General features: G+C 62.7%; 4 protein-coding genes and 1 non-coding gene across 6 annotated transcripts in view; 1 reads left to right on the top strand and 4 right to left on the bottom strand.

Moving 5' to 3' along the window:
* Positions 1-92: 92 nt before the first annotated feature.
* On the top strand, positions 93-164 carry H696_03209. The gene has a single exon. It is a non-coding gene; the product is annotated as a tRNA-Pro (tRNA).
* A 1,435-nt stretch (positions 165-1,599) lies between these two features.
* Positions 1,600-3,520, bottom strand: H696_03208 (hypothetical protein). Its single transcript, XM_009497093.1, has 5 exons — positions 2,992-3,520; positions 2,851-2,907; positions 2,718-2,766; positions 2,571-2,644; positions 1,600-2,396 (listed from the first exon to the last, which is right to left on the bottom strand). The coding sequence occupies exons 1-5, from the start codon at positions 3,487-3,489 to the stop codon at positions 2,109-2,111; spliced, it is 966 nt and encodes a 321-aa protein (XP_009495368.1). The 5' UTR covers positions 3,490-3,520; the 3' UTR covers positions 1,600-2,108.
* A 124-nt stretch (positions 3,521-3,644) lies between these two features.
* Positions 3,645-4,610, bottom strand: H696_03207 (hypothetical protein). Its single transcript, XM_009497092.1, has one exon. It carries the CDS (start codon positions 4,318-4,320, stop codon positions 3,979-3,981), a length of 342 nt encoding a protein of 113 aa, XP_009495367.1. The 5' UTR covers positions 4,321-4,610; the 3' UTR covers positions 3,645-3,978.
* A 477-nt stretch (positions 4,611-5,087) lies between these two features.
* H696_03206 lies at positions 5,088-7,789 on the bottom strand. 2 transcript variants are annotated; one of them, XM_009497091.1, is made up of 6 exons: positions 6,969-7,789; positions 6,768-6,824; positions 6,605-6,653; positions 6,415-6,488; positions 5,968-6,263; positions 5,088-5,831 (listed from the first exon to the last, which is right to left on the bottom strand). In XM_009497091.1, exons 1-5 carry the CDS (start codon positions 7,548-7,550, stop codon positions 5,982-5,984), a joined length of 1,044 nt encoding a protein of 347 aa, XP_009495366.1. In that variant the 5' UTR covers positions 7,551-7,789; the 3' UTR covers positions 5,088-5,831; positions 5,968-5,981. The 2 variants fall into 2 exon arrangements, with proteins under 2 accessions (XP_009495366.1, XP_009495365.1); XM_009497090.1 differs by having other exon boundaries at positions 5,088-6,263.
* Positions 7,790-8,518: 729 nt separating this feature from the next.
* Positions 8,519-10,579, bottom strand: part of H696_03205 (hypothetical protein) — a gene marked incomplete at both ends in the record, with an annotated part of 3,943 nt that continues 1,882 nt past the window's right edge. The window contains one exon of the mRNA XM_009497089.1: positions 8,519-10,545. Within this exon, the coding sequence (XP_009495364.1) occupies positions 8,519-10,545 (2,027 nt within the window). The remainder of the gene's footprint in view (positions 10,546-10,579) is intronic.

The raw sequence follows: 10,579 nt of genomic DNA, 5'->3' as shown, positions 1-10,579 counted from the left end.
CCCCCCCCTTGCCGGGGCACAGACGAACGAAAGCATGGCCACCGAGGCGAGCTCGCTTCATTCTTGAGGGTATGAGACAGACCATTCGCCGTGGGAAATTAGTCTAGTGGTATGATTCTCGCTTAGGGTGCGAGAGGTCCCGGGTTCGATTCCCGGATTTCCCCTTTTTGAACTTCTCCTTTTGCTCCTCGCCGCCCATGGCAAAGGGGGCCCCCTCGGTTGCAAGCACACCGATACGGATCAAGGGCCGGGGGGGGGGGGGGCCGAGATATGGGTCGAGGCGACTTTGCCCCCAGGGAGATCATGCCTCGCATTGCTCGGATCGGATATGCTCGCATAGCGAATCCACCTTCGAAAGGATCGCGCGGCCGAGAGAGAGAGAGAGAGAGAGAGAGAGAGAGAGAGAGACACCCCTCGACCTGGAGGCAGCCTCCGCGGCGCGGAGCCCTCAGCGAGGCCCATCCCCACGGCCAGCCCGCATGTCGAGGCGTCGTGAACGAAAGGTGGTGACACTTTTGGCCTCTCCGCGCCGGGCCAGCGCGTCCCAGGAGGAGGGGCGAACGTGTCCCGGAGAGGGTGCAGGCCTCTTGCCGCTTGGTCCGGCTGCAGCCTCGATCCGAGAGCCGACACCCGGTTGCCCTCATTCTCCATCACACACTGGCAGCCTCCCACTCGCTGCGCGGTCGACAGGCTTCCTCGCTCCACGTGGTGTCATGAGGCATCCTCCAGCCTCGGCTACCCTTTTCGGGGCCGGCACCGGCCCCCGGTCCCCTGGGGCCGGCGATTGCCGCTCTCACAGCTGCCATTCGGGCAGAACGGCGAGGCATGGTTGGAACTGCTACCATCCCCCAGTGAGGCTGCCCGGCGGCTGTTGCCACCTTCGGCGTTGGCAAGTGGGCACGATGCGAGGCTTGTTCACACTCCATGTGCGCCCCAAAGACCAGACGCCACACCCCAGCTCCCGGACACTCGGTCCAGGTATGCCACGCTGCTTTCCCCCTCCGATACTTGCAGGGAGGGGGGAGGTTGAGTATGATCGGGGCCGGGTGCATGGACAACGGAAGCCGTGGTCTAGACCCTCGACGAGGGACCCCCTGCGGTCGGCAGTCGCCCAATCAGCGCACCGAATTTCGAGACTTCCGAGCGGCTGATCGTCGTGCTTTTCTGCCCGGGGCCGAGCCTCGCACACGCCCGGCCAGGACGCTTCCCCCTCACACGGGACCTCGAGCGCACCCTTCCCCCTTCAGCCCACTTCAGGACCGGCTAAACGCGTCACCCGGCGCAAGTCAGCTTCCAAAGCCCCATGCTGCCGGTGAGTCTTGCCCACGACCAGCAGAGCCCGCCCCCCCCCCCCAAGGTGCTTGATGTGTCGGGCCGGAGGGCAGCCGTTCCGCGTCAGCCGGTGCGCCATGTCCCAGCATACCCCGAGTCCCGGCGGACCATCGACACAAAGGTCCCTCGACAGTCTGCCCCCGGCGGGCGCTATGGGGAGCCTGCAACTCTGGCCTCTCAACTTGGGTCGCTCTACGAGCGGCCGGGGGAGGAAGCGCCCCTGGCTTTGTTCGTAGGCCGCCTGCTGGTCCTCACGGCTGGGAGTGCGGCAGGGGGGGGGGGAACCATGGCACCCAATTAAATGTATTCCTCTAAATGGGTGAACAGATGTGCGAAGACACATTGCTCGCATCCAGCCGAGCCGCTTGGGAGGTCCATGTCCCAAAAAAAAAGCCCTGGGGCTCGCGCAAGAATGAGCAAGAGTCGTTCGCCGTCGGGCAAGGGGGGAAGCAATCGTCCCCTGCGACGGAGGGCCTCCCACTACCGAAGGAGCTCGGCCGTGGGATCGCTCGACGGCCCAGTGGTGGCGCGCCGACGGGCTCGGAAGGACATGCACACACACGTACAACATGCGCGCCATTGCCTGGCCGGCTTATCCACGAAGCAAATTACCTTCCATGCGGCCCGATAGCCGGGACAAGAGGGAAGAGCGGCCGGCGACTGGTGGGCACGAAAACTGCCCCCTGGAGCCCGGAGCAGCCAATAGGGTCGACAGCCGGGCCACTGTCCCGCGGCATGCTCCCAGGCTTCGCACGCCGAGGAGTAGAGCAACCCCCTCACCGATGGTTGCCATGCCGAAGCTGCATAATCAAGTCTTCTCTCTGCGAGGCAGTGACGCTGTCGATACACGCGAGAGTCGGCGGGACTAGGACATGAGGCGGGCGGTCGCACACCACAGAGACGATGCGCTTATTACGGCGAATCGCGCGACAGAACTTGCACACCAAAACATAGGGCGCCAGATCGGGCTTGCCACCGGCGCGGATGATGTCCGCCGCCTGGGCGTCGAAGGCGAGTCGACGCTCAAACTGACGGTTCATCTTCCTGAACAGGAAGAAGAAGCCCTGCGAACGTGGATGTCACATGCGCGCGTGGTCGCCGGCAGGCCGGGCGGGAGAGGGGGGCGGGGGGCGTGGCAGTGGAGGGCCGAGAAGGAAGGCGCATCCATCAATGAGTGAGTGATTATGAAGGTTGCCGCTCGGTGGTCCTCGCCAGCGCGACCGCATGAGCAAGCGTACCAGTCCCATGGCGAGGCCCATCGCCATGATGCCCAGGCCGACACCAACCATGAACACGTTTTCCCTGACCGTTGCTGGGAACCCCGAGGGACGAAGGGGTCAGCCAGGGCAATGCCTAATGTATCCGCAACTCCAGCGGCGCCGTACCGACTCCGAAGAAGAAAACGCCCAGGCCGCCGACGAAAATGATGCTCGCCTGTCGAGATGTTGGGCACGAGTCAGCCAGGAATGACGAGGAGGGGCAAATGGACCACACATGCGGCCGTGCGGCCAAACATACCAGAATGACAGGTACCACCCAGGAGGCCTTGTTCAGGCCGGTGGGGCGCTTTTGGGGCTGGGCGCGAGTTAGTGCGAGGGTCTTGGCTTGGAACACGGGCTCGGCCGGCCTGCGAGAAGGGAAAAAAAAAACCATCGGTACCGTTTCATAGTAGGGCAGGTAGGCCTTCGGATCGGGCCCCGACGATGGGACCGAATCCGCCTGAAGATCATGCACGGGAGGCGCTCCGACATACACCGGGCCAAGGGCATAGGCCTCGCCCTGCTGCGGATGGTAGCCCGGAGGGTAGGGCGCAGCATGTGGCGCTGGCTGGCTACCCATGGCCAAGGGGCTGACCGGTGGGTAGCCTGGCCCCGGCGGGGGCGTTGCCCCGGTCGGAGCAGCCACGACGCTCGGAGGTACGCCGCTGCCACTGGGAGGGTACGCCGGCTGGCTCCATGAGGGGTCGGCCGGAGCGGCCGGAGCCGGTGACACGAAGACTCCAGGCCCCTGTGGGCTGTTTGGGTAGGGCTGCATGTGTGGGCAATCAAGGAAAAGCCTCAAGTACAAGAGGCAGGCGGAAATGGGGGAACAGCGCGAGAGGGAGTTCTGGTTCACGGATTGCACCCACGGCCAAGCCAAGGCGTCTCTTATATGCATCCATCTGGCAAATGCCTTCGCCTCGCGTTCACTCACTCACACGCACACGCACACACACACACACACACACACACACACACACACATACACACACACACATACACACACATACATACATACATACACATACACACACACATACATACATACATACATACATACACAGACACACTTCACACTAACCACTCACTAACCACACCCCTTCGGAAATAACGACAATGTTAAGGACGCCCCGAAACCCGGGATCTGGAAGGATATTACTGCCCGATGATACTGCCCCTTCGGGCAGTAGATCGATCGATCTGCCACCGTCCGGACCCGCGGCATCTCGGTACCCAGGTTTCTCTTGCACATCAAGAGGCCTGACTATCGATGATCTCCCACCGAGAGCCAGGGAGACGGCGAGAAAGAGCGAAAGACACAGGCAGGGAGGGCGCACGGTCCCGGCGAACATCCTCGAGGCCGCATTGTTTGGCGGGTAATTCTTCCTCAGCTTAGATTCGAGGAGCCCCATCCTCCTGTGCCTCTCCACAAGGGGGTCCCACGCACACTATTCTCACCACGCCCTCCAAGAGGCAAGCGGGTTTTCACAATGCCGGGCTTTTTCCCCGGTGTCAACAGTGGCAGTTGGCAGGTCGGATTGGCAGATGCCATTCCAGACGAATTGCCTGGCCTCATCAAGCTAGCCACCGAGGGGCCGGGATTCCAACTTTCCGGAGAGCGGTACTTCGTCAACGCCGAGGCCTTCCTATATTCTCTCATTTTCAATGGCGGGGAGTATTTCCTTCCACGCCTGTGCGCCATCAGTTCATATGCCACGTTGCTTGGCATCACCGGCTGCCGGCAACCCCCGGGAGAAATCCAGCGGCTTCCTCATCGAGCAACCGGGAGGGCGATCAAATCATGGGGCTGAGCAGGGAGGCTGCCGAGGGTGGGCCTCCCTGACAGTGTCTGGACCCCCAGGAGCGGGCCATTTCCGGGGGATGAAGGCCCGGAGATATGCGGAGTTCCGCATCAGGCCGGCTGGTCGCTTCTGATCACCCACACTCAGATCCTGCAATCGGTGAGGGAGACAAAGCAGGAGCACATTTAGATGGCGAGAGAGAGAGAGAGAGAGGGAGAGAGAAAGACCAATGAAGAGAATGGGCAGGCTGGGGCATTCCTATGGGGCCTTCTTGTGACGAACAAGCACACCTCACGGTCTCCCATTAAAAATAGCAGCCCACGTTATTCGGCCGTATTCAAGGTCAAGGTCGTACTGCCACTCTCTCTCTCTCGGAATGGAAACTGGACAACAGTAGCGATGCTTGGCGGAAGGGGTTCATCCAGTTCGCACAGAAGAGGGGACAGGGGCGAGCGGGGGGGGGGGGGAAGACAACAGAAGGTACGTGAAAGTTACCAACAGACGCATCCGGGACCCCAAAGATATCGGCCACAGCCCCTGGCACCCAAACTGGGAAGGTCGCATGAGACCGGCAGAATGTGTCCGATCGCCCATCTTACGGGAGTTGCCGGAACGATTGTCGCAGGTTGCGATGTGATACTGCGAGCTCACCGCTGCACACTCGCCATGATCCGAGAGCCATCCTCCCTCCCAGACACACACACACACACATACACACAGGGAGAGTCAGGGAGACAGGAACACACGCCGAGCTCTGGCTGTCTGATGGCGCTCCTTTCATTCATTGTGAGCGAGGAGACGCCGCCCAGACCTTGGCACGGCCGTTGCCGGGGACAGCCTTCACCGAGGCACAAGAGCAAAGCAGGGGAAGCGGAAAACCCGTGCCCGCGGTCAGGCACCAGGCTCTTGGCAGGCGCATATTTTTCGGCCGGCAAATTGACGGGAAACACGGACTCCTTCTCGATTTGTCCCCACAAATCTCTCCGCTCGCACCTGGCCCGAAGCCATCTCTGACCGCATGGATTCTTCCCCGCCGGACCCAGGGGGGGGGGAGGGGCACGAAGATAGCCCTGCTTCTGATGTTGTACCAACACTCGAGGCTGCCAGCTTATTGCTTTGCCCATCGTCAAACGACCGAGTCCGCGATAGGACTCTGTCGGCAGAGGCGAGGGGGAGACCAGCTTTCGCCCTTCGGCTTCCCCCCTCATTGGAGGACCTTCCCCTTCCGGGACGCCAGCACAGCCAGAGAGGAACAACGTGAGGGAAAGAGAGAGGGGGGGGCGACAGATACCTTGGAATGACGTCCAGGGAGATTCGGAAATGCACCAAAGGGCTGGAGGGGAGGGGGAGGGGGAAGGGGAGGGGCGTCAAGGGACACGTGGGCTACCCAACATGGAGAGGGCCCAAGGAGGAGGTGTCCATCGTGGGGAGTGTATTGCTGTGTGGGACAGGAAGAGGGTGAGGGTGTGTGCGTGTGTGCGCGTGTATATGTGTTTATAAGGAGAAGAGAGAAGAGAGGGAGAGAGAGAGCCTCCACTCAAGGGACGATGGGGCAGGAGCTGCACTCGATGTACTTCATGGATGGAGATCACTTATAGAGAGCCTGAAGCTGGTTCTCAACCACGTCCTGATACTGTGTGCCAAGGTTCCCGATGCAAGCAAGCACCGGGGGGACGGCAATATGCGGAGGCCGCTCACAAAGCAACACAAGGGTCCACCGATTGGGCCAAGTCATCCGGCAGAACTTGCACACCGGCACCCGGGGCAAAGGCGGCATCTTCCCCGCACGAATGCACTCCACCGAGCGCTTTTCGATGTCCACACGGGCATCATAAATCTTTTGGATCTTCCTCCGCCGATAGAGCGTGTGCTTTTTGTCGACCAGTTTAAGGGTCAGGCCACCAGAGCAGGAGAGACTTCGCGAAGGAGGGAGGGGGAAGGGGGGAGGGGAGGGGGGGGAGGACATCCGCGGCCGTCGGCATTGAGGAGGGAAAGCACGGGGGAAGAGGGGGGAAACGCACCAGACTCATGACCAGGCAGATGACAAAGAAACCCCCGCCAGCACCAATGGTTTCATAGCCGATGGGATCACTCACTGCACGGTGGGAGTGAGAATGGTCAATCGAGCTGAACAACAGACAAGCTGCAAGAAGAAGAAGAGGAGGAGGAGGAAGAAGAAGAAGAAGGAACCCGCAGAAAGGATCAACATACTGACGCCAGCAATGACGAGGCCGACACTGACAAGGAGACCAAAGCCGAGCTAATTGATCGGAGACGAAAAGGCCCAGTGAATTACGCGGTGGATATCGGTCAGCAGATCTTACCGGAGGGGGGGGGGAACATGCGCAGCAAGAGAATGGCCCAGTGTGCATACCATGATGAAAGAGGCGTTTTTGCTCTTTTTGTTGATCAGGGGCGGCTTCGGGATGGGCTACGGGAAGAAACACCAAAGAGCAGGTCAGCAAGGAGTAGGGCATCGCCATTGGGGGGGGGGGGGGGGGGGGGGGGGGGGAACCATCGGGGAGGGAGGGAGCACGAGTGCAGAGGGAATGGCCCCACTTCCGGGCGGACGTACCAGTTCATAGTAGGGCAAGTAGGCCGCGAAGTCCGAAAAGGGTACCGTCTCCGGCACCCAGAGGTTGCCATTATGATCGGGCGATTGGTGAACCCCCAGCAGGGCGGGATTTGTCGTGTGCACCGTGGTCACGGTGGTGAGGGTTGGATAGGCCGGGGCACCGGTCGGCGGATATGGCGGTGCGCCTGGGCCAGGAGGGTACCCCGGCGTCCCGGAACCGGGAGGATACCCAGGCGCACCCGAGCCGGTGGGATAGCCCACGGCGGGCGAGCCCGAGGAGTAGCCTGGAGAACCGGCGGCCGGAGGATATTGAAGCTGGCCATAGGGAAGATGGGATTGCAAGGATGGGGTATCGCCGGTGGAGTAATCAGGCCCGCCAGCCGCAGGTCCAGGCGAATGCTGTGCCTGATGGTAGGAACCATGCGCGGCTTGAGCGGCATCCGAGGGAGGGCCCTTGGACACCTCGCCACTGTTTGAGGGGTATGGCGCCATCTCATAGGGGGGCGCCTGGTAGGCTGGAGGTGGCGGTTGAGACCATTCGGCCGGGGACTCTGATGACGCTCCTGGGGTGGAGAAGTTCATCGTGGAAAGGAGGGGGGGGGGGCAATCTCAAAGAGAGAGGAAGAGAGGGAGAGCCGCAAGCGAAGAAGAAGGCGAAGAGATGGGGAAATGTCCATGGCTGGCTTAGGAGCCCGAGAGCCGAAACATTCGCCCCCTTAAAAAGAGGAATAACGCATTTCACAACAACACTCACGCACAGGCCCCTGGATAACTTGTTCAGACACTCGCCCGGGGGGAAGAGAGAGAGAGAGAGAGAGAGAGACGGAGAGAGAGAGAGAGAGAGAGACGGAGACAGAGAGAGGGAGAGAGGCAGAGAGAGAGAGAGGGACAGAGAGAGAGAGAGACAGAGAGAGACACAGAGAGACACAGAGAGACACAGAGAGACACAGAGAGACACAGAGAGACACAGAGAGAGAGAGAGAGAGAGACACAGAGAGACACAGAGAGAGAGAGAGAGAGAGACACAGAGAGACACAGAGAGAGAACGCCAGGCCCGGAACGGAGCACGGCCACCGGCGAAGAAGAAAAAAATGATCTCTGCACGCGGGCACACCGCGACCACACGATGGTTAGATGTGCGTTGGGAGGTGCCCCTATATTCAGCAGGCGATCACGCTGTTCCCTCTTTTCTTCTTCCCCAAGCCGCACTCAGGCCCGCGCTCGAACTCGCGCCCCTTTGAAACTCGTTCGTTCCCCCCCCCCCTCCCCGCACCCCTCCGCACCTATCACGCTCCTCTCTCCGCCGAGCCTGGTCGGCCTCTGCCGATGGGAGCGCCGATGTCCTCCAGCGTCGCCCCCTGCTTGGGAAACCGGCTGCCAGCCCCGGAGAGGCAGGTCCAGGACAAAGCAGGAGGTGCTTGGAACGTTGGCATTTCGCGGTTGGGGGGGGCATTTTCAATGTTCGAAACAGGAAGGAGAAACAGAGGGAGGCCGGCCGGGGGCAGGGAGACACCGAAAAGGGGATCGGATCCCCCATGTCTCCCCGCCCCTCAGGCCTTCCGTTTGCGCATGTATTCCCGCAAGGAAAGGGTGGTCACTTGGCGCTTGCGAGTGGAGGGCTCCTCGTGGATGGTGCCCGCTGAACTGGTCGCCGCCGAGCTGGCTCGCCAACTCCCCTCCCCCTCCGATGCTGCCGCGGCCGCTACCGCCGAGGGCACCCTCGACAGGGCCGAGCCCGCGCGAATGACCGAGCATAACCGATCCACCAGATGATCGCCACCGGACAGCAGACGCCCCTCCGGGCGCATGTCAGCCAGGGCCACCGGCGCCAGGGAACGCCCCGCCTTCACCGGCGACATGCCATCCCCCGACAGACGATCCAGGAGAGCCTTTCGCCCGAAGCGCCCTGGCATCCGGCCAACGCCCGCCGCCACATCCGGCCCCGGGTCGACCCCGGCATCGGACTGGACAAACGCCCGGACCAGCAACAATCGCGCCGTGACCGCAGCGCAGCCCCCGAGCAATGAGCAGCTCGGCCCCGGGTCCCGGTCCCCGGAATCCGGGAAGACCACCACCGACAAAGCCGCCATGCCGCCAGCCAGCTGCAGGATCCCGGGCGTCTGGCACCCAGGACAACGACCCCAGTTCCAGGGCACACCGACCTCGGCGGCCCATGCAAATGCCCCGGTCAACAGCCGAACCGCCAGCCGCAGGAGATCCTCAAACTGCAAGGTGTCTCGACAGTGACCGATGGGGCCGCGCCAGGCGCATACCAAATGCCCCAGGACTTCGCTCGAAGGAAGGACCATACGCTGGGCCCCGGGGCCGGAGCCGGCCACCAGAACCAAGCTTCGCCGAGGCTGCGGCAGCATGTCCAAAAAGCCATCCAGCGGACAGTCCACCGAGCCATCGTAGCGAGGGCGCTTGGCCGAGGGGGAGTCGAATACCTGACTCAGGATCGGCCGCCCGGTGGCCCCAAGCGAGCCCACCGTCGAGGGACAGATCCCCGTCAGCTCCAGTTGACACAGCGTCTCCAGGGCGTCCGTCACTTGCCAGGGATGACCCAAGGGCTCGGGCAGATCCATGGCCGACGACAAGTGAGCAAGCCCACACGCTGCGCAATCGCCATCGCCATCGCCATCATCATCGCCATCGTCATCGGTGGCGTCGTTGCCGCTCTCATCGGCCGACTCGCCATCGGCCTCCATGTCGGCAACCGGCCTGGCCCGGCCAAGCCCGATGATGTTGAGATTGCCATCCTCGGCTGTCGGCGCCCGGCCACCGGCCAGGCTGGTCAGCACGCCCGGGGCCCGGGGCGTCGTGGCCAGGCCGTCGCTTCCCGTGGCGCGAGCACTTTCCGCAGGGCTAGCTCCACCTGCCCCGATGCCTGAGGCGGATCGATGCCGGCCTCGGCCAGCCTGCTGTACGCGATGCAGACGCCCGGGCCGCCGACCCGGAGACAGAAGCAATGACGCCCGGTCCTCTTCCGAGGCGCCAGCCAAGCCGGCCGGCCCGAGGTCCGAGTCTTCGGGTTCGGAGGAGATGGACCCGGGCATGCCGGCTGCCCCGTCATCCGGCGCCTCCCCTGGATCCAAGGCCGAGACCAATTCCGGGACATTGGCTCCGAAGAAGTCCTGCCAGTGACGAGAAAAGGCCCCCTCATCGCCAGTCCCGGTGGTGGCTGCCTCCTCGTAGAGGGACTGTGCGAGGGAGGCCTGCGCCTCGAAGGCATCGTCGGAATCGAAGAAAACCGCCGCAAGAGAGGGAAGCCCCGACAAATTGGGCCCCGGCGTCGGCGAAGACCCGACAACAGACAGCGACCCCGGCGAGGAGGAAAGATTGGTGTCATACAGCAACTCGAAGGCATTGTGCTCCAGGTCACTTTCGCAGGTCAGATCATCATCGGACATGGGGCCGCTCGGGCCCGGACGCCGACCGGCCGGCGACCGGTCCCCCGGGTGACGCTCGTCGGTGGACATCCGGCGGATCCGGGATCCAGCCGGTGACCGGCTGCCAGCCGACAGCGAGGGCCGCCGCATTGCGCTGCCGGGCAGCGGCTTGCCATGCCGCGGGGTGGCTGGCTCTCCATGGGAAGGGCGCCGGGGCTGCCG

Source organism: Fonticula alba, assembly GCF_000388065.1.
Source record: "Fonticula alba strain ATCC 38817 unplaced genomic scaffold supercont2.4, whole genome shotgun sequence".
NCBI lineage: Eukaryota > Rotosphaerida > Fonticulaceae > Fonticula > Fonticula alba.
This window is presented reverse-complemented; position numbering and strand designations above follow the sequence as displayed.

Coding starts and splice junctions, on each gene's coding strand:
- H696_03208 (XM_009497093.1), bottom strand. CDS start 3,489: ATGCATATAAGAGACGCCTTGGCTTGGCCGTGGGTGCAATCCGTGAAC. Junction 2,908..2,991: donor ACCTGCCCTACTATGAAACG/GTACCGATGGTT, acceptor ACTCGCGCCCAG/CCCCAAAAGCGCCCCACCGG. Junction 2,645..2,717: donor CGTTTTCTTCTTCGGAGTCG/GTACGGCGCCGC, acceptor CGGGGTTCCCAG/CAACGGTCAGGGAAAACGTG.
- H696_03207 (XM_009497092.1), bottom strand. CDS start 4,320: ATGCCAAGCAACGTGGCATATGAACTGATGGCGCACAGGCGTGGAAGG.
- H696_03206 (XM_009497090.1), bottom strand. CDS start 7,550: ATGAACTTCTCCACCCCAGGAGCGTCATCAGAGTCCCCGGCCGAATGG. Junction 6,825..6,968: donor ACTTGCCCTACTATGAACTG/GTACGTCCGCCC, acceptor TTCTTCCCGTAG/CCCATCCCGAAGCCGCCCCT. Junction 6,264..6,414: donor TCTGCCTGGTCATGAGTCTG/GTGCGTTTCCCC, acceptor GTCGACAAAAAG/CACACGCTCTATCGGCGGAG.